Here is a 23312-nt window from a genome sequence, read left to right on the forward strand (position 1 = left end):
TCACAAACAATTCTTTTTCAGTCCTCTGTATATGGAAATGCTCGTGTCTCTCAATAATTGTTTTCTTTTTTTTAAGTTATGTTTTAAAAGTTTCTAAACAGTACTCTTTGATCTGGAGATACCAAGAGAAAATATTTACCCCAAGGTCACAGACAGAAAGAAAAGTCCCATATATACAAAAATATTTATAGCAGCACTTTTTATGGCAATAAAAAAAAAATAGAAATTACATGGTAATCACTGATTGGGAAACAGCTGAACAAATTACAGTAAATTAATATAAAAATATTTTGGTGCTATCAGAAACAGCACATATGAATAATTGAGAAAAATCTGACAATTGAATGAACTGATGCTGAGCATAATTAAGGCTAACCAAGAAAACACGTATTCAATGCTCAGAAGAATATAAAAGAAAAACACATTAAACATCAGAAATCAGATCAAATGGTCTCTAGAAGGCTAACAGAAAAATGTAACTCTCCACTCATTAAAGAGGTGATAGGGATGCAGATAGAAATAAAATGACGTAGATACTGTCAAGGCAAAGAAAACAATGTAAAAAATTCTTTTGTTCATCAAAAGGGAGGATTCTACTGAAAACTACAGTGATGTTTAAAAAAAAAAATTCCCCTCCAAAATGGTTTTTTTCCCCTTAAAAAAGGGAGGAAAAAAAGAACAAAACAAAAACCTTAAGTATTTTTATTATATTCCAAATGGAAAAATACATTAGGGAAAACAATTCTTCTGTTTAATCATCACTTTATTTTTTTTTGTTTGTTTGTTTTTTTTGTTTAATAACTTTTTATTGACAGAACCCATGCCAGGGTATTTTTTTACAGCATTATCCCTTGCACTCACTTCTGTTCCAATTTTTCCCCTTCCTCCCTCCACACCCTCCCCCAGATGGCAAGCAGTCCTTTACATATTAAATAGCTTACAGTATATCCTCGATACAATATATGTGTGCAGAACCAAACAGTTTTCTTGTTGCACAGGGAGAATTGGATTCAGAAGGCATAAATAACCCGGGAAGAAAAACAAAAGTACAAGCAGTTTATATTCATTTCCTAGTGTTCTTTCTTTGGGTGTAGCTGCTTCTGTCCATCCTTGTAAATCATCACTTTAAACATAAGGTTACAGACTTGCTCCATACTTCTTGAGGATTTTTGAACATATCAAAAAATATTGGAATAGCATAAAAACATCAATTTTTCATTATAAAATAAATCATAATTGATGGGAATGGTAAGGGAATCCAGGGAGGGAGTGATAAATCTTGGGCTGGAGAGTCAGACAAGTTTCTCACAGCAAGAGCCCCAGAGAGTCCTTGGAGAAGAAAAAGGAAGAGTAGGCGAATTACAAGTGGAAGCCACTTTATCCCTAGGAGCTTCGGAGGCAAGAGGAGAGGAAGAGGGAGAGGAAAAGGAAGATGGAGGGAAAGAGAGACAAGAGAGTGAGAGACTCCAGTGGTGGTATTAAGAGGAAGTCACAGAAGTTTTCTTGAAAATTGTTTTCAGACTAACTATGTGCATAGACATATGAGTCTTCTGTGGACCAACTGGGCAATTAGTGAATCCCCAGTTCTGCCTACCTGAGGCAAAACTATCCACATCACCCCCCACCCCACATACACACCTTCTGCCTTTCTCCCTGCTTCAAAGCACCTTGCCATGACCCTCAATCGAAAGCACCTGGAACCAGCTGTGAGTGGGGAGGGGGCCCAAGGACAAAGCTGAGGAGGAAGACAGCAGCAAACAATAACAAGTTTGGAACTTCCTGAGATGGTATTCGGGGGTAAACTCAGTGCTAGGGACTGTCCCAGTGATTGACTGGCAGTTTTGACTAATATTAAGGTCATCTATCCTCACCTGACTGAATGAAACCAGAAAACAATCAAACTGGGCAAAACCATGACTGGTTCATTTCCACAGCAAATGTAATTTGAAAAAAAAAGCAAGAAAGAACCAATGCAAACAGAAACTGCTCCTCCTCTTCAAAAAGTTCATAACTGTAATTTATTTTTTAAATAAATTTTAAAAAGTTGCCAATCTCAGGAACAAGGGCCCTCCATCAGCAAGTGTCCCCCAAAAAGAAAGTTCAGTGCTCTCAACCCATGCACATTCTAGCAGTCAGATGCCTTCAGGAAGAACCTTGTCTCTGTCCACCATACTAAATCCATTTCTTGAGCTTTGTGGTCCCACTAATTCTCCTGTTTTTCACAACAAACTCTTTACCTCAGAATCAACCAGTTAATAATCTGGATGTTAAAATCTTTAGTAAAGATGGAACAAAGTGGTGAAGATTCTAACAGATAGGAAAGCTAGGGACCTCTGCCAACTGCTCATTGACATTTTTGAGTGACAAAAGCTGAGCCCTATTGGAGTATCATTTTCACCTAAAATAAGAAAGGTGCTTGATAGACTATGAGCTAGTGGTACAAGAGGAAAGTGAGACAGGAAATGAAAGTAATTTTTATTCAGAAATAATTATGCAAAATGAATTTTTCAAAAATCCTGTGAATTTCTTTCCAGAACAGATAGTGTTATCAATCAAATGGCAATATTCCCCAAACTCAACTTTTAAAGAATTTTTAAAGTCCAGAAGTTGTTCTAAAATTCAATATTGGGGGGAGGGGATTTACATATGAAAGAGCTAGTAGGCAGGATGATGTCCCAGAAAAAAATTATATGTATATTTGTAAAGTTCAAATTGTTCCAAAGGAACTTTAAAGGAGCCAAGGTAATTGCAGTTATTGAATGACCTGGAAGACAGCAATATCTTTTCTTTGATAGCAGGCAAGAAGCATCAGTCTCTATAGACTATGAATTTTTTAACAAGCCAAATGAAGTAAGAAATGAGACAAAAGACCTGCAGTTACTTTGTGCTGAATCAGATGAACAGAGCAAACTGCCAAATGACAGCATTTAGGCTCCTCAAATATAGCATGTTCTTCTATAAGAATTACAGAGGAAAGCCTGGCTTTTCCACTTCTCAACTCCAACATGCAATGTGTCAGAGAACTCTCTCACAGCAATAAACTTTTCCAGCCAAACAAGAAAAATGTTTGAGAACTCCACTGAAACTCAGAGTGCAGCCGTGGAAGTGGGCCACATTTGGAGGAAACAAAGCTGAAGCACAAGGATGAAAGTTTTAGCCAAAGTCCCTTCCACCCTTCTATGTTAAGCAGAGTGATCTATAGGACAAAATACTGGTTTCATGGAAGGATCTCTCAGGAAAAATCCCATAGGATTATTAAATTGCAGGGGTTTGTGAATGGGCTTTTCCTCCTTGGTTGATAGCCAGAGTAATCCAAAGACATTTGTACTCACACTATGCCATCACCAGAAAATCAAAAATTTCTAGATATTACATTGTGAGGAAAAGGGACAGGGGTTCTTCAGGCTTGATGATAAAAAATATCTAATTAACCAATCTGATCCAATTTACCGACTTCTGCCAATTAGAGAAATTTTGCCTTGCAAATTCAAACATCATTGTATCAGAATGACCTTCTGACCTTTAATTGGCTCTAGAGTAACTATGAAAAAATTAACACTGTAAATTGGTTTAAAAATTACATTCTGTACTTCAAGACTCTCAAAGGATGGATTCAGTAGCACCAACAGACCAAGACCTCCCAGTTTGTTCAACACATAAGAATGATCTGCTGCTGAGGATCCCAGTAGAGCTTCCTCCCCTTGCCAAAGAAAGGCATGTAGAATTATGTGCAAATTTGGGACTATCTTGACTGGGCCATTTAATAGGAACAGGTTCTGAAGAGAAATCCCTAGGAAGATTCTTGTCCTGAAATAATCTTGATGATTAAAATTGATCTTACGTTTTTGTACTAATCACGTTTTTATTTTTTGTACACCTACTTTGCTTTGAATATTGTATACAGCCTATACTAGGACATGATGTAGTTTTCCAATTGAAGCAGGAGCTAAAAAGTCTGTCTTTCAGAATTAGAAGACTTAAAGTGTTGGGCCTCAGCATTTCTCCAATGGTAGTTTCTATTCTCAGTTGTTGGAAGCAGTGTTAATTCAGCTCTAAAACTATATATCCACCAACCCAATAGACTTTGAAAATCATTTGAGATTTTTAATGCTTAGAAAAATATTAGTATACATGTAACATAATTGATAGACCCAATCATGAGATTGTAATATAGTCATCCAATTTCCACGAACAAATATTTGAATTTTTTGTTGTTAACATCTGTATATATTTTTCTCCCAGTTTTTAGTCTTTAGGAAATTTACTATTTACATAATAACTACTGAATGACCATCCTTGTGATTCAAAAGGGGTTTCTTTTTTCTTTTTTGCTGAGGCAGCTGTGATGATCACTTGCTTATTAGGATAAATGATTAATCTTTTTTTTTTTCTTTAGCTTTATGCCCTCTGTGATCTTCAGTTTCTTTCAGAATAATAACATTACCACCATTAGTCTGTTGAAAGGCTAAGTAATGCTACAGAATGCAGCCCAAGCATACATACAAATCACAAAATTGTGATTCATAATCAAAATATTAATTTATCTATTTAAAAAAATTCAAGTTTATAAATATAAAACAAGGCAAATACTGCCATGCTGTAGTTTCAGTTTAAAAGAAAAATGGCTATTTTGTTTACTTCAGTGAGTATCCAGAGTGTCTCTACGGTGAGAAACATACACAAATAACAAAAAGTACACAGACTCAACCTGACATTTAAGAGATTTTGACTTTATGACTTCCCTTCCTACTGAAAGACACACACATACACACAAACACACACACATACATACATTCATGTAAGGCAGCTGATTGCAAGTCAATTCAGAGTCCACTTTACTACTAGCTTATGATCTGAATGTTTAAATTAAATATTTAGTCATAATTCAAAATTGGCTTTCCTTTTTTTCTGATGAGCCATAGTGGTTCTGTTCTTTCCCATGATCTTCCATTCCACATTTGTCTTTATCTTTTACCGTGAACATAGAAAACAGGCATGAACATAACCATTTCCCCCTTTTCTATACAGATAGAGAAATGTTTACTTGAAAGGTTGTGCAAATTACTATGGTGAAAGTTTTCTTTTAAAGTAAGTGAGAACATGGACCAGCCTTTTACTGATGTTGGCCACCAGACTGCTTTAAAAATCTCTCTGCAGAAAGAAAAAAACATGTAATACTATATATAATAGCCATGATATGTTGGCTATCATATATAGCTTTGATAGTAGTTTAAGACAAAAATGCAATAAGTTTAGTTATCAGCTATAACTAATGCAGATAGTATAGCAATATTGTATTTTAGTTTACAGATTACATTTTAGTATTTTCCATGAAATGTCTACTTAGAAGATGGAGAACTTTTTTTTTTTTAAACAAAGTGGCTTTTTTTTTTATTGCAATATAGAACTGCATTTTCCTACTTTTTTTTTCTTTTTTCGCCATTTTTCAAATATCAGAAATTTAATCAAGAACTATTCATATGTCCAGCTTCACTTTGCATGTCTGATTCTGTGCCACATTGAGGGGGAAGACATAGTTATTATAAACTCTTCTATTTGGTGGACTGAAGTATACTTTTATTGGTTTTTTTGACTATAAAATTTCTTTTCTGTTTACATAGTTTAATTCCAGTATTGCACTCCCCACCTTCCACCCCCACCAGCCACCACTACAAAACAGTATTTGCCTTGTTTTATATTTATAAACTTGAATTTTTTTTAAATAGATAAATTAATATTTTGATTACAAATCACAATTTTGTGATTTGTATGTATGATAACTTAGTCTTTTGTACTTTTGCAGTCTAAGTAACTGTTTGAGAAAGTAACCAGTCTCAAAGTGGTCACAAGCTTACCACTTTCCTTTCTACTAGGATACTGAGAGAATAAAAACAAATCCAGCAGAACCCGCTGGGTTAGCTTAGCAAACCACGGAATGAAGAACAAGTGACTTTTATTTTTGTATTTTAATGACATGAAAATAAAAGGGAATGTTAGACATTGCTTTGTAGCCTGTTAATATTTTTTTTGGGGGGGAGGGTCTTTTCCTATCATTTTTATTTTATTTATTTGCTTTTTTAGTGAGGCAATTGGGATTAAGTGACTTACCCAGGGTCACACAGCTAGTAAGCGTTAAGTATCTGAGGTCGGATTTGAACTTTGGTCCTCCTGACTTCAGGGCTGGTGCTCTATCAATTATGCCAACTAGCTGCCCCCACTTTTATTTTCTAAATGAATATTTCATGTAGTAATCTTGAATATGATAAGAAAAATCCCAAAAGTTTTGGTAAGAAAGTTAGTAGTTACGTTACACTGGATGTTAAAGAACAGCTGTTAGCAAGGTTTTGTTAAACTTGAAGAAACACATGCCTAATTTAGATATTATATGTCTAATATTTTCTGTACTAAATAAATAACTGACATTTTGACCAATCAATGCACTTTTCCAGTGGCAAGATTTGCTTATAGCTAATTATGCCTGTCACAGTGCAAAATGCAGTAACTATAAAATGGAATAAAGTTGTAAAAGTTTCAGGTAATGTAAAAAGTATTAGCTTAAAAACAAAACCTTTTGAATGTGCCTTGGTTCATACTGTAAATAGCTTTTAGGTTTGTTTTCATAAAAAAAGGACTGATAATTCAGTTTCTTTTCACTAGAAATACAGATTAATACATTATCCATTTAAAAAACAAATTATGATCAAATGATTTTTCATGATCAAAAAGTATGGACCCACACAACACCATACACCAGGATAAGATCAAAATGGGTCCATGATTTAGACATAAAGAACAAGATTATAAATAAATTACAGGAACATAGGATAGTTTACTCTCAGACTTGTAGAGGAGGAAGGAATTTGTGACCAAAGAAGAACTAGAGATCATCATTGTTCACAAAATAGAAAATTTTGATTATATCAAATTAAAAAGCCTTTGTACAAACAAAACTAATGCAAACAAGATTAGAAAGGAAACAACAAACTGGGAAAACATTTTTACAGTTAAAGGTTCTGATAAAGGCCTCATTTCCAAAAATATATAGAGAATTGATTCTAATTTATAAGAAATCAAGCCATTCTCCAATTGATAAATGGTCAAAGGATATGAAAAGACAATTTTCAGATGATGAAATTCAAACTATTTCTACTCATATGAAAGAGTGTTCCAAATCACTATTGATCAGAGAAATGCAAATTAAGACAACTCTGAGATACCACTACACACCTGTCAGATTGGCTAAGGTGACAGGAAAAAATAATGATGAATGTTGGAGGGGATGTGGGAAAACTGGGACACTGATACACTGTAGGTGAAGTTGTGAACAAATCCAACCATTCTGGAGAGTCATTTGGGATTATGCCCCAAAAGTTATCAAACTGTGCATACCCTTTGATCCAGCAGTGTTACTACTGGGCTTATATCCCAAAGAAATATTAAAGAAGAGAAAGGGACCTGTATGTGCCAAAATAGTTGTGACAGCCCTTTCTGTAGTGGCTAGATATTGGAAAATGAATGGATGCCCATCAATTGGAGAATGGTTGGGTAAATTGAGGTATATGAATGTTATGGAATATTATTGTTCTCTAAGAAATGACCAGCAGGATGAATACAGAGAGGCTTGGAAAAACTTACATGAACTGATGCTGAGAACAAGGAGATTATTATACACTTCAACAACAATATTGTATAAGGATGTATTCTGATGGAAGTGGATATTTTCGACAAAGAGAAGATCTAGTTCAGTTCCAATTGATCAATGATGGACAGAATCAGCTATACCCAGAGAAGGAACATTGGGAAATAAATGTGGACTACTTGCTGTTTTTCTTCCCAGGTTATTTTTACCTTCTGAATCCAACTCTTCTTGTGCAACAAGAGAATTGTGTATGGTTCTGCACACATATATTGTATCTAGGATATATAATAACATATTTAACATGTATAAGACTGCCTGCCATCTAGGGGACGAGGTGGAGGGAAGGAAGGGAAAATCAGAACAGAAGTGAGTACAAGAGATAATGTTGTAAAAAATTACCAATGCATATGTTCTGTCAATAAAAAGTTATTTTTTAAAAAAAAGTATTACTTACTGGCTGCATTTTACCAAACTACACTTAAATCTCAATTTATTCTTTTGTTCATTTTTTTAATACCACGAATTTCAGATAGTTCACAAAAATTTCACTTAGTATGAAATGTATAGGCATGTGTTATACATACTTGTTAACTAAGAGAGGCCCACAAAATTATTCTTGAGTTAATAAGTCCCATATAATTAGGCTGCTTTTATTTAACTTTACTTGTTCTTTCTTTGACTAATTTACAAAATAGTATTTTTTGTGGTCCCATATATAATAAATATTAATAACACAGAAAAACCTAGAAATAAATAGGGATCATCAGTTGAAGAAAACAACAAATTATGATAAACATAATCTAATATCAATACACAGAGATAATATATATGTGAAATTTAGAGAAACAGGGAAATATGAAATAAACACAATGACTATATTAGTATAAATGAAAACAATAGGCAGCCAAGACCCAAATTAACTCCAAAAACCAAGCCTAGCCAAACTACACTTTGTTCACTAGGTAGAAGTGGGGGATTAGAGACAAAGAATGCTGCTTATATAACCATGCATGCAGACTCAGTAATGTTGCCTGCCAATTTATTTCAACTATTTTTCTTTGTTGCATGGCAGTATTCAATGAAAGAAGGATTTGGGGAAATGATCATAGTCTTTTTAAAAGGTAACTTTAAAAAAAAAAAACCTACCCTTTTACATATCATTACATTAAGTTCATGTCTAACAGCTTTTTAAGTTTTATTTTTGATTGTGAATTTAATCAGTAAACACAATCTTTCAAGGTTCAAAGAACAGTCAAGAAAACTATATAAGAAATTCTTTCTGGTACTTTTGTATTTACTTTAAATAAATCAACAAGCATTAACTGCTTACTATACACTAAAAGTTTAATAAAGTAGTAAGAAAATTGCCTCATCTGTGTCCCCTTCCACTCATTTTGGGGGTGCATTTTTAAAAAATGCTTTGTCAAACACTGGCCATGTTTCAGAATGCACCTCTCATTCTATCACTGCCTAGACTGGAGATTGAGAAACGTTTCTTATAGAAAGTAGATGCTTACAAACAGGGAAAATATCTTCACAGTGAAAGGGTCTGATAAAGGCCTCATTTCCAAAATATATAGAGAATTGATTCAAATTTATAAGAAATCAAGCCATTCTCCAATTGATAAATGGTCAAAGGATATGAATAAACAATTTTCAGATGATGAAATTGAAACTATTTCTACTCATATGAAAGAGTGTTCCAAATCACTATTGATCAGAGAAATGCAAATTAAGACAACTCTGAGATACCACTACACACCTGTCAGATTGGCTAAGATGACAGGAAAAAATAATGATGAATGTTGGAGGGGATGTGGGAAAACTGGGATGCATTGTTGGTGGAGTTGTGAATGAATCCAACCATTCTGGAGAGCAATCTGGAATTATGCCCCAAAAGTTATCAAATTGTGAATATCCTTTGATCCAGCAGTGCTACGACTGGGCTTATATCCCAAAGAAATACTAAAAAAGGGAAAGGGACCTGTATGTGACAAAATGTTTGTGGCAGCCCTGGTTGTAGTGGCTAGAAACTGGAAAATGAATGGATGCCCATCAATTGGAGAATAGTTGGGTAAATTGTGACATATGAATGTTATGGAATATTATTGTTCTGTAAGAAATGACCAGCAGGATGAATACAGAGAGGCTTGGAACAACTTACATGAACTGATGCTGAGTGAAATGAGCAGAACAAAGAGATCATTATATACTTCAACAACGATACTGTATGAGGATGTAAACATATATATTGTATCTAGAATATACTGTGACATATTTAACATGTATAGGACTGCTTGCCATCTGGCGGGTGGGGGGGGGGGGTAGGGGGAGAAGGAAGGAAGGAGGGGAAAGGGAAAAATCGGAACAGAAGTGAGTGAAAGGGATAATGTTGTAAAAAAAAAATTACCCTGGCATGGGTTCTGTCAATAAAAAGTTAAAATTGTTAAAAAAAAAAAAAAAAAAAAAGTAGATGCTTAAGTTGAGCCTTAAAGGAAGCCAGAAATTCAAAGACAGAAGATGGGACAGCATTCCAGGCATGGAGAACATAAAGTACTAAGGCATATAGACAGGAGATGAGAGTGTTTTGTACAAGGAACATTAACATTACGAAGGAAAAGAATAAAGAAAAGAATTTAGTCAATAAGAGTACTGGTTGTGAAGAGTACAAATACCAAAGGCCTTGATATCTGATTCTGGAGTAACAGGAAACCAATGGAGTTTACTTGAAGAGGGGTGTGACCTTGGTCAGATCTATACATTAGGAAAATCACTTTGAAAGCTACATGGAGGGCAAATTATAGTGAGGTAATAGTTGTATGAATGAATGGAAAGAGGAAGAATATATATAAGAAATACTATAAAACCAAAATGACAAAATTCATTAGTAATAATGATAGCATTTAAATAGTGTTATGTTTTATAAGGCGCTTTACACATTTAATCCTCATAACAATCCTGGGAAGTAGGTACTATTATTAACTCTATTTCATAGATGAGGAAACTGAGGTTCCAGAACACAGGTTTAACCATAGATGTCCCTCAGGGTACTATTTGGAACACTCCTATTCTCTCTCAATATTACTTCACTTGGTGATCTCATTGGCTCCCACAGGTTTAATTACCAACTCTATGCTAGTGATACAAATCTATCTATCCAGCTCCAAATTCCCTGCTGACTTCCAATCTTCTATCTCCAAATGTCTTTCAGATAGCTCAATTTGGATGCCCAAACAGACAACTTAAACTTAACATGTAAAAAAAAGAACTCCTAAACTACTTCCCACTATATTGAAGAGGGCAAAAACATATTCTCAGGATCTTAAATTCAGAACATAACAAATTATCAACTCCTCATTAGCTCTGTACATCCAATCTGTTGCCAAATCCTGTCAATTTCACCTCTGTAACATCTCTTCCCATATGCTCTTTTTTTTCTCTGACACTGCTACTGCTACTGCAATGGCCCAACTAGGGGATCTATTCAGCTCGAGTTTATCTCCAGTCCAACTCATCCTCCAATAAAGCACCAAAATGATTTTCCTAAAGCACAGGTCTATCTATGTCAACCTCTACTCAATAAATACCAGCAACTCCCTACTGCCTCCAGATTCAAATACTGAATGCTCTATTTAGCATTCAAAGCTGAAAGCTTTTATAACCTAGCCCCCTCCTACCTTTCCAGTTTTCTTACACTTTATTCTCCCAACATACTCTTTGATGCAATGACATTGCCTTCTGACTTTTCCACAAACAAAATGTTCCATCTCTTAGTTCTGATCATTTCTCTAGATCCCTCATGCCTGGAATATTCTTCCTCCTCCACTCTATTTAGTGACGTTCCTAGCTTCCTTTTAGTCTTAACTAAAATCCCTTCATTTACTATGTATTCCCCAAAACTTCTTAATTCTAGTGCCTTCCCTCTATAATTATTTCCTATTTATGGAAATATGTTTAAAAGAATTGTATATATTTAACTTATATCAAATTGCGTATTATCTTGGGGAGGGAGAGGTTAAGGCAAGGAGTGAGAAAAAACACGAAATTTACAAAAATGTATATTTAAAACTATCTTTACATGTATTTGGAAAAATAATATGCTATTAATTATTTCCTATTTATTCTATATATAGCTTGCTTTTTATATATTACTTTGCATGTTGCCCCCTCCATTAGGAAGGCAAGAACTGTCTTTTGCCTCTTTCTATATCCCCAATCCTTAGTACAGTACCTAGCACTTAGTATAGTGATTTATTGAGGAACAAACAAAGAGGGGAAATGGCTTGCCATGGTCACAGAGCTAATATTTGAGGTAGGATTTAAACTCGAGTGTTCCTGACTCTTCTAACAATGATCTAGGTATCCACCTTGCCACCTAGATGACTATTTTGACAACTGATTAGATATGCAAAATATCCCAAAAGTTTCAGAATAGTTTTTAGTTTTTATAAATTCAAATTACAGTAAGGGGCAGCTAGATGGTACAGTGTTTAGAACACCAGCCCTGAACTCAGGAGGACCTGAGTTCAAATCTGGCCTCAGACACTTAATACTTCCTAGCTGCAAAAATAAATAAATGAATGAACAAACAAACAAATAAACTGCATTAAGGCTTTTGGGACATGCTGCATAACACGAGTGAGAATGATGAAGAGAAAATGATGAAGAAGTTGAAAATTTAACTGAGCAAGAAGGCAACTCTGGACAATAACACAAGTTCAGAAGAGGCAAGAAAAGCTAAAGTTCTGTTTTAGAACACGCTAAATTCTAAAGTACTAAATGGTAAATTTGTGAGCCCCATTGAGCTTTTATCCCTCATCTCCCTTTTCATCAGCTGTTTGTTGGACATCTCAAACTATGCTTCTAACAGATACTATTTTTTTTTTCTTTCACTGTCTAAGGAATGGGAAATCTGATAACCAGATATTTTAGAACAATACATAACAAGAAAATGAGGCTTAGAGTACGGGCTTTAGTGTCTCTCCAATGATAGGCACTAGATTTGAAGTTAGAGTTGCAAATTAGTTCAAATCCTAGTGCTATTATTTTATTTGCTATATTTGAGAAATGGCAAGTTAGTTAACTGGGCTTCTGTAGCAAACAATGGAGCTGAAACAACCAATAGAAAATGAATTTTGTAAAATTATAAAGAACAAGGACCCAAAAGAAGAGAGATGAGAAGTCATTCCCCCTTACTTTACACAGAGGTATAATTTTCCCTGCATAAATTTACAAATGTTTTCAATTGATATAACACCTTTTCTGATTTGTTTTTTTCTTTTCAATCTTTTTTCCTTAAAATATTCTGTTACATGAAATGGGTCTTCAGGAGGGGGGAGAATTAGAGAAACTGGGGAAAATGTAAGCAATATAAAAACAAAATATATAAATAATAATTTTTCAATGAAGGGAAAACATAGCCTCGGAGGTCCTTTTCAACTTTTATCATTGTCACCAGAATTTAGAGCTAGAAGAGTTATTATAAGATAACTTATTATCTTATAACTTATTATAAGATAAGCCAGGTGGCTCTGTGGTAAATAGAGCACCCAATCTGGAGCGAGGAAGATCTAAGTTCAAATACTAGTATCTCAACTATAAAAAGAAGATAATAAGAGCATCTGTAGGGCTGTGATGAAGACTGAATGAAATAATATTAGGGCACTTATCATTGGGCCTGGTACATAACAGGTGTTTAACACGTTTGTTTCCTTGCTTATAAGTCATCTAATACTCAATTTACAGATAAAGAAAATGAGATCCAGAGTAGTTCTTTGATTTTCTAAACTCAGGTAGCTTTAAAGTCAAGATTTAAATATGGGCTTTCTGACAAGTGCAATTATTTTATTGCAAATCAAAACAAACTTTTATAAAAAGTGATCTTAACAGCTACACCCAAAGAAAGAACACTGGGAAACGAACGTGAACTATCTGCATTTTTGTTTTTCTTCCCGGGTTATTTATACCTTCTGAATCCAATTCTCCCTATGCAACAAGAGAACTGTTCGGTTCTGCAAACATATATTGTATCTAGGATATACTGCAACATATCCAACATATAAAGGACTGCTTGCCATCTAGGGGAGGGGGTGGAGGGAGGGAGGGAAAAAAAAATCGGAACAGAAACGAGTGTTAATATAAAGTAATTATTAAATAAAAATCTAAAAAAAAAAAAAGTGAGCTTAAAATTTTTTCCAATCATCTATAATACACTAATAGTAGACTAAAAGGCTCGACTCCCCAGACATACTTAAGAAAAAACTTTTATCTGAAATTTGCATCACTAAGTACTCCCCATTTTATTCAATACTTGAAAATCTTATCCCCAAAAGCTCCCAAGAGTTTTATTTATGACAATGCTCAGCTGGAATAATCAGCTTGGAGTCCAAACAAGAAAGATAAAAGCATATATTTATTCACAGTCACAGATAGTTTTGCAAGTCATAACAACAAAGGTCTTGAAGCTCAAATTTTCCTACTTCAAAAAATGCAAAACTATCAACTAAATAACTAACAAGATCAAGTTATCTCTAGCTCTTCCACAAGTAACTATGTCTAAATGAATTAGAACACTTTCATAAATGCTTTCATCCACATAAGATGAATAATCTTGATTTTTAAGCAGATTAAAATCTGACAGAATGTGACTCTAAATAGAATATCAGATACAGTTTTTTGTCTAGCACTTGTGCTAAAAATGTGTCTTCTCTCCATTTTACAATGCTTCTACTTGCTCTAAATGGCAATAAAATAGTGACCCAGTTATGCTAAGGGGAAAGAGGGGAGGGAGTACTTTAAGAGAATTAGTAAGTATAAATTCTGAAATAAAATATTTAAAATTTTTCTATAGCAATCCATTTTAACCTAAATTAAGAAACTGGTTTTATTTGGAAACAATCATTTCAGGCAAAATGCCATTAATTAAGAATTAATGCTAATTTCAAATGCTTGAAATTAAAATTTTAATAATATAGATACAAGAACTAACATAACTGTGTCACACACTCAGGATTAAAAGACTGTCTCTTACTGGTATTAATGGATAAACAACCAAGAACAAAAAAGAGCCATTATAATTTCAAGGAATAATTGATTCAATACTGTGGTATTTGGAGGAAAATGTACAGACTTAGATATCTGAGAAGGTCTATGCTAGTGTCAGGTCTAAATGACTCATTACTAAGATACTATCTGTAACCTGGAATAAGGTCCATAACAATCCTAAGTCTCAGTTTTTCTCACCTATAAATTGGTAAAACAGGAATAATTACTAGCACTACCTATCTGAGATAGTGATTTAAGCAATCAAACAATAAAAAAAGTACTTTGCGTGAACTATGAAATTTTATATAAAAGAAAATATCAAAACCAAAATGCTTTTCCAATAGTTCTAATTGTATTAAAAATAAAGTAAGCAACCTATCAGTTAGAGAAGGAAAAAAAAGTCTCAGAATCCTTAACAATCCATTCATTTAACATCTACCTACTATATGCAAGAAGATCTCTTCCACTAATAATGATGTTTTATAGGGTATTTTCTCAACAAATGATACAGTTAAAGTTACCAAAGGATTCTTTTTTTTCCTCTGCCATAGCAGCAAACAAAAAGATTTCACTTAATTTACAATAAATTGTTTAAGTAATTTGTTCTTTCTTCCTTTCAACCTTAGGTGTTTTCAAATCTTAAATGAATATTAATAGATTTGAAATCTTTTTGGGGGAAGGGAGAGAAAACTGTCAACAATAACAAAATGAAATGTGATGTTAATATTTGGTAAACAATCCTAGTTTTAATTCAAGTAGAATTTCAGGGTAAAATAATCAAGGATAGTTTAATATTCTTTTAGAATGCTAACAATTTTTTCCCCAAATAAATAAATAATAAACTCATAGGCTTTATTCGATATCAGAGCCAAACAACCCTTATCAGGATCACACAAATCCTAGGCTTGTAGGGACACACCCTAATAACTATCATTAACCTATTCTGTCACTGTGCTTAAATTCCTTACATTTATTCAACTTACTGTTGGCCTTGCCGATTTTCACAAGTAGTGTTAGGCAGTTTCTCCCTGTGAGCTATACAGCAATTTTCCACTTCTATGACTCAGAAAGGGCAAGAGAAAGGAGGGTTCTCCTCTCCCATCCCTAGATAAAATCAGAAAATGTTTATTTAGCTCTAGAAGAGCAAGTATTATTTCGTTATTTCACCAAACTTGTATATACCTTTCAAATTAAAACAAATACTGAGCACTTATGCACCAGGTATGTTACATTTAGGAAATTAACATAATAGAAAAGCTAAAAGAAAGGAAAATAAATGTCCTATTATAAGTTATCATAAATGCCACGTTAAATGTTTAAATAGCACCCATTTTGCAATGTTTGAGCATTTGGTTAAAAAGAGAAGACAGAAAGTTCCTTAGTATTTCATATCATAAACATCGTGTTGAAACAGGAGAGCTGGGGAGAGAATCCTGTAAGTTTTTCTTTCTGATCAGTTGTGAAATAATTTGTTTTATTTTTGTTCCTCAAAAAGTAAGTATCATCATATATGGTAAATGCTGTCAATAGCACCTACCAATAAACTAAAAAAGCTTTATTTGGGGTAAGCATGCAAAATAGCTAACAAATTTGGCATATAAGGCATAGAGTATATAGTCAAAACACAGATCTTTCAGAAATACATCAAAATGGGAGGAGCAGTTCAACACCCCTGAAGATGAGAAGCACTCCAATAAGATCAGGTATCGTGTTCTATATGGCACCTCCAAAGCTTAACAGGATGGGGGGTCGGGTTCGTGTCACCTTAACTAATTAGTTGGGCCACAGCCAAATACATTCGCTTCGTTAAGAGGACGAAAATATAGTCAAAGCTAAGCATCCAGAGGAGCAACGGGCTGGCCCCGGTCCAGAAAAGGAAGCAGTGGGAGCCGGGAGGACCCCCACCTTCCTGGGGCTCGCACTTCCTGAAGCGACGAGGCGGGACCCGTTCCAAGACCATAGCTCGGACCTCCGGCCAAGCGGCGAGCATCTGGCCTCGCTTCCCAGGGGCAAGACCGGGTTCCAGTCGCGCAGAGCCGGCCAACAGCACCGCTATCCCCGGTGCAGCAAGGGGCACCTCTAAGCCCCCTCCCCACCCTGCCCCAGTTATCATGATGCCCCGGGTAGGCACCCGGGGTCCTCCCGGGCTGTCCCTCAGACCCGGCTGGGAGTTCCCGGTCCCGGCGCGCGAGGGAGAGAGGGGGGAAGGGGAAGAGGAGAGCAGCGGATTGAAGAGATGCGAAGAAACAGGGGGAAGAGACGTGGAGGGAAGGTGGGGGCGTTTCCCAGCTCCGCGGCAGCGGGAAGATCCGGCCCTAGGGACTCTCACCCTTCACTTTGCCGAAGGTGCCGACCCCCAGCGTGTCCCCCAGGATGTAGTGGCCAATCTTCACTCGCCCGTCGTGTTTCTGCTTCTCCGCTGTCGCCATCTTCCTCCAGGAACTGAGCCTGCGCATGGCGCCCTAGAGGGGGAGGAGGGAGAGAGCGAGGGGAGGGAGGGGGAGGAGAAAAGAAGGAGAGGAAGGGAGAGGGCGGGGAAAGAAAGGGAGGGGAAGGAGAAAAACGGGGAAGAGAGCGAGGAGAGGATGGAGGGGGAAGGGGCAAATAGGAGGGAGGAGGGGAAGGGAGAAGGAGGGGGAGGAGAGGCAAGGTGGCGGAAGGAAGGGGAGGGAGAAGGAAGAGGTGGGGAGAAGAAGAAAGAAAGGGGGAATCGATGGGGAGAGACGGGAGGAGTGGAAGAGAGAGAGGCGGCACCCCAAGAACGCAGAAGACAGAGGAGGGGCCAAGGGTAGGGACTAAGGGGCGGGTGAGCCGCGGTCAATGCCGCCCTCGTAAGCGGGAGTTCGCTCGGCCCGGGTTTTCGCGAGTCCTTCACGGGTTCTCCCGGTCGGTCCCCCCTCCTCTTTCGCGTCCACGTCGCAGCCGTCTGGCCCCAACCACTCTCGACCTAGCGGGGGCGGCTCGAGAGTGTGAAGTCCAAGCTGACACTTGGATGGACCAGTCCCCCTGCCACCGCTTCCGTAGCCCCAAGGTTGCACGCCCAGGTAACCGGGCGGAACCCCTTCCTCGCTTCTTGGGAGCACGCCCCGGGCTTGTTCTCTAGCCCCACCTCACTCCGAAGCTGGAGCCGGAGCCCGGAGTGCTGGCCCGGGCGGGTGCTTCTCTCGGAGTGTGGGAAATCAGTCTCCCAGCGCGTGGATTTCCTACTCCCTTCGTCCTTCCTTTGCAGATATCTGGGTATATGCTTGAAACTGCAGTGAATTGAGTCTGAGTGGGTGGAGACGGGTGGAGGTGGGGTGGGTAAGGGTTGTTACTCAAGTCACCCATATTCCCTATTCCCTGTCTCCTGCTCTAGTTTTCCTTCTCCCCTGGAGGTCTAGAGGTTTCGGTGACTGCCCCTTGGCGTCTCTCATGGAAGGTCTCTTTTCCCATCCTTGTCCATTGAGCCTTTGAAAACTTTTCACCCATCGGAATGGTCTGGCCAAACCCTTAGCTTCCACCTTGAACCTCTTTCAAAGCCGTCGAAAAATCAAATCTTACTGCAAATAACTCCAAAGTGACTGACTTAGTAATTTAGAATTCTTAACAGTTTGTTGAGTAGAATTTTGATTTGCTGTTTATTTAACTTAATATATATTATACCATCTCTGAAGAATGCAAAGATTTCTACCAAAGCAATGACAGAATATACATGTATAACTACAGGAAAAAATTTAAGTCAACATTTGAACTTCAGTTCCAATAAAGATTGCATATAAATGCTGAAGGAATCCAAAACAAGGGAAAGGAAATAATTATTTCTGTTAAAAGGTGGGGAAGGAATGGGTATCAACAAGTTATCAAAGATGGAAAAAAAAATACAGCTGTGGGAAGTCAGGTACCCTAAGCTAATTCATCGCTAGTGGAAAAATGAATTGATTCAAAAAAAATTTTTTTTCAAACACTGAAAAACAGTTTGGCTCTACGCAAGAACAATTCTTATCTTTCGATACCTAGAGATACCACTATTGAGACTATTATTCCAAAAAGGTTATTGACTGAAAAACAAAAAGACCCAACCCCTACATGTATAAGAATTTTCATATTTGTGAAACATTCGCGCTCACTTTCCAGAACACCGAACTTTTTTTTTTTTAATGCAGGAAAAAAAAAGTTCCCTTTTTTCAAAGAGTTCGATCTAATGGGGGAAGCAGCATTCAAACAACTTTGCACAAACTCTAAATAAGATAAATTGTAAATGATCAACCGAAGGAAGGGACTAGATTAACGGGAATGGGAGAAAGCTTTCTGTTGCAGTTAGGGTATTAGCTGGGACTTAGAAGCCTTGAGGCTAAAAAGCATTGAAAACCTGGAATGAGAGGTGGGGGAAGGGGAGGAAGGAGAGGGAAAGTGGCAGGGAATGTGGGGTGTGGAAGAGAAAGAGCTGGTGAAAATACCCAGAGTTGGGTGGTGGAGTTTTCATCTTACATTCATCAGGAATGTAAGAAGATTGGAAAGGAAGGGCAAGGAACAACAGAATAAAAAGGAATTCGGATCAGAGAATTTTCTCTTTATGCTTGGAGGTCATAAAGAGCTACTGGAGTTTGAGGATGGGGACTAGAAGGGGGTTGTAACAGAATTATACTATAAGAATGTATAGTCACTCAGTGACAGCTGAGTGGAGGATGGACTGGAGCAGAGAGACTTGTGACAGGCTAAACAAAAAAGTAGTCCAGGCATGAGGTGATAAGCACAGGGTGGTGGCAGTATGAGAAATGAGAACTAAGTGTATTTGAGAAGTATGATGTAGAGATAACAGGCTTTGGCAACAGTATTGGATGGGGGAAAAGGGTAAGAGTTGAGAAGAAGTTGAGGCCTGGAGATAGGAGATGATGGTGGTACTCTCAACAATAAAAAGGAAAGTTACAGGAGAAGACTTGGAAGAAATAATGAATTTAGTGTTAGATACGTTTAGTTTAAGGTATCTATGGGACGTCCATTTCAGGTTGTTTACTGGATAGTTGGAGATGCGGATTGTAAATCAATAGAAGGTTTAGGACAGGATAAGTAAATTTAAGAATCTACAGCAGAAAGATAAGTGGATCTATGAAATAACTAACTTAAGTAGCATAGAGGAAGAAGAGAAAAAGGGCTTGGAAAGAACCTGTGTTATATTCTTGGTTAGTGTGTGACCTGGCTGAAGCTAAAGAGACTAGACAAGTATTAAAAAGAAAGAAAGAAAGACTAATGTCACAGAGAAGAAAATTATCAAGAAGAGAGTGATTGAAGTGTCAAAAATTGCAGAGAGATTAAGAGGGATGAGGATTGAGAAAAGACCATTAGATTTGTCATTTAAGAGATTGTCAGTAATAGCAAGGGGCATTTTTGATGGAATAAAACTGGAAACATTTAAGAAGAGAGTAAAGGAAGTGAAGGCATCTATTATGTAGATAGCCTACTCTGGGAGTTCAGCTGCCAAAAGTGAGGGAGTTACAGGATAATAGCTAATAGGAATGGATCAAAATATTTGGGATTTTTTATTTATTTGTTTTTGGAGAATGGGAGAGACTTAGGAGACTTTGTGTGCAACAGGGAAGCAATCAGTAGACAGAGATTGAAGATAAGTGAGAGAGTGGAACAAAACTGAAGAAAAAAAGATGAAATGGATCACTTTTATATATAAAAAGTTTAGTGTTAGCCTGGGTAATGAACAAATAAAGGAGGAGATGGTGACTGAAGATATCTGGGTCATATGAGATGAGGAAGGGAGAAAGGGAAGATCTCAATTTTTTTTTATTATTGTTGTTTGTTGTAAATAAAATAATGAAGCAAGGTTCTCAATTAAGAGCGTGAGAAGAAGGAGAAGAAGACATGGGAGGTTTGAAGAAGATGTTGGAGGTTTTCTTGAGCAACATGTATGTAGGACAAAGATGGCAGATGTTGGGAGTGAGGCTGATGTTTGGAGCAAGGGGCTCAGGAGGACAGTGTAAAGTTGAACTAGTAAACCAAAAGATCAACATGGGGAAATGAGGAAAGGGCCTAAAAATAAAAACAAAACTAGATAAGTACAACAAGCATTGTTAGCATCATACAGTCAGAATTAAGAGATAAGTCCTATCACAAGTGAGAAACTTTTTTAGAGAAAGTATATATATCATTAAAAGGTCTATTTGGGTATCAGTTGTGTAATGGGCTGAAGCTCGAGTTGATGCACTGAGATCCCAAGCACATGAGGCTAAATAGCAATTGGACAATACTCTATTAATATATGCTTGGAGAAAGAATGGCCCCTCCCACTCTTTGTGCAAGTTTTGATGTGTTGTATAGGAAATGATGTGGAGAGATTTTGGTGGGTGGGGAGAGAGAGGCAGAGAGACTACTGGCAGGGTTCGTGTCCAGCTGCTCTCACTTCCTATCGGCATCTCCCTTCACCTCCGCTAAGAATAAAAATCGAGGATTTTTCCCTTAACCTGAATTCCTGACTCTGGCTGATTTTAAAATACGTGGTCATCACACAGTTGAAGTACCTGTTGTGTTAAAATATATCAAAATTGTAAAAAAATAAATAATTTCCCTGCCCTCTTTTCTCCTAGTTTTTTTAAAATTTGTTTCTACAGCTCTAGCCCTTAGTCTTCCTGAAGAAGAAATAATCTCTTAAATTTTCCTTTATAATTAGAATTTAATCAGGTTTTTAATTTTTCTTTTATAAAAGCTCAGGATATCAATTGAAATTATATTTTTCTGATGGCCACTAAGAATTTTGTGAAAAGAAAGATCAAAAACTAAGTTACATACTCATTAGAGAGCTCATTTGGTCCAAAGCTTTTAAATTATGTATTGCAATCCCATATACCTATATTAAGGGGTGAAAAGAGATTGAGAGTAGAAAAAGTTTAAGTCCTGATTTAGTCCAACAAAATGCACAGGTTTTCATCTATAGGATCCATGATAGGGGCTCATTGAACTTCTGCTTGCAGCTTGAATATTTCCAATAAAGTATTTATGGCATTATCAAGTTCATTGTGGAACAGCTCTGATTGCTATAATGGAAGCTCATTCCTGATGAGGAACTGAAGCCTACATCCTTGTAACTGCTATCTTCTTGGAGTCTATAGCATAAATATCTTCTGCATAATAATCTTTTAAATACCTTAAGACAACCTGTGCCCTGCCACTAGAATGAGATAGTAGATACAATCCTAGAATACCTTTGTCATCAAATAATGTATGTGCCAGGCACATTATCAGGCTAAAAAGAGACAAAAGACAATCCCAGTCCTCAAGGAATGCATAATGTTATGGAGAAAGCAATAACAAATATATTTTAAAATTATATAGAGGATAAATAAGGAATAATTAAAAGTTGGAAGATTCTAGAATTAAGAGGAATTGGAAAAGGTTTTCTGTAGAACAGGACTACTTAAACTTTTTCCATTCACAACCTCTTGCCACCCAAGAAATTTTTACATGACCCTAGGCATGTAGATATATAAAATGGGTATAAATCAAATATTTACTGATTATGAATCATAATATTGCTGCCCCCACATTCATTTATAACATCACATATGGGGTTGCGAACCACATTTTTAGAAGCTGGGCTGTATAAGTTGGAATTTTAGTAGGAAGCTAATAGGTGGAGATGAGGAGAGAGAGGACTCCAAATATGAGGTACATAATACCTTTATGGGAAAGAAACTCATCTGAAACTGTACTAGTACTAGGTAATCCTACTTCTTATTGTGTTTCAACCATTTCTTCTCTTGTTGCCAACTTCCACATCCCCAACAAATGAATTCCATCTTTAAGAAAACTGGAAATCAGTAAATGTTTGATTTCCCCTTCTCTCTGACACTACTATTATTTTGGTGCCTATCTTCATCACCTCTTACCTGGACTATTGCAGTAAACTTTTGGCTGATCTCCCTGCCCTAATTCTTTCCCATTTAAGTCTATCCTCTACACAGCTGTCAATGTGATCTTCTTAAAGCACATCTGACCATGATATCCCCCCTTGATCTCCCTGCCTCAAGTCTTTTCCAGGTTAAGTCCATACTTTACTCAGCTGTCAAAATGATTTTAAAGCATTCCTGATCATTTCTTTCCTCCTCTATTTAACAAGCTCCAGTGGCTCCCTATCACCAACAGGATCAAATATAAAATACTTTGTTTAGCATTCAAAGTCCTCTAACTTTGCAATCTTCTTATAATTTACTCCATATCTCTTTGCAATCTAGTGTCGCTGATATCCACACAGAAGACATTCCATCTATCTACTACGGGCATTTTTAACTCCTATTCCTCATGCTTAGAATTCTTTCCTTCTCTGCCTTCTGGCTTTCCTGACTGCCTTCACACTTTAACTAAATTTCTTTTTTCTTAACTTTTTTTTTAAACTAGGTGAAAGAGCAGATTCTTTGATTCATTTGCTACCTAGCCTTAATAACTGAATAAGTGCAATCTCAGTCAAACTCAGACCTGTTGTAGACTTTAGCCTAAAAAAGTCAAGTATTAAGGACCATGCCTTGGTGAAGGGGCAGGTCAATTCTCCGAGAGTCTCCACAGCTGTGAATCATAACACTTGAAGGAGTTGCAAAGCAGCCTTTACTAATGCAGATGTTCCTTGTGAATTGGGAATAAAATAAATTGG

General features: G+C 36.6%; 1 protein-coding gene, 1 long non-coding RNA gene and 1 pseudogene across 2 annotated transcripts in view; 2 read left to right on the forward strand and 1 right to left on the reverse strand.

The window, feature by feature from the left end:
• Nucleotides 1-17212, reverse strand: part of PRKAA1 (protein kinase AMP-activated catalytic subunit alpha 1) — a 68355-nt gene extending 51143 nt beyond the window's left edge. Inside the window, exon 1 of the mRNA XM_051990275.1 lies at nucleotides 17013-17212. Coding sequence (XP_051846235.1) covers nucleotides 17013-17139 — 127 coding nt within the window. The 5' untranslated portion in view covers nucleotides 17140-17212. The remainder of the gene's footprint in view (nucleotides 1-17012) is intronic.
• Nucleotides 1674-8934, forward strand: LOC127545932 (growth factor receptor-bound protein 10-like; annotated as a pseudogene).
• Nucleotides 17213-17844: 632 nt separating the features above from the next.
• Nucleotides 17845-20172, forward strand: LOC127556854 (uncharacterized). The gene is made up of 2 exons (XR_007952545.1): nucleotides 17845-17920; nucleotides 18039-20172. It is a non-coding gene; the product is annotated as an uncharacterized LOC127556854 (long non-coding RNA).
• Nucleotides 20173-23312: the final 3140 nt, after the last annotated feature.

The sequence above is a fragment of the Antechinus flavipes genome, chromosome 1, assembly GCF_016432865.1.
Source record: "Antechinus flavipes isolate AdamAnt ecotype Samford, QLD, Australia chromosome 1, AdamAnt_v2, whole genome shotgun sequence".
In the NCBI taxonomy this organism is placed as follows: domain Eukaryota; kingdom Metazoa; phylum Chordata; class Mammalia; order Dasyuromorphia; family Dasyuridae; genus Antechinus; species Antechinus flavipes.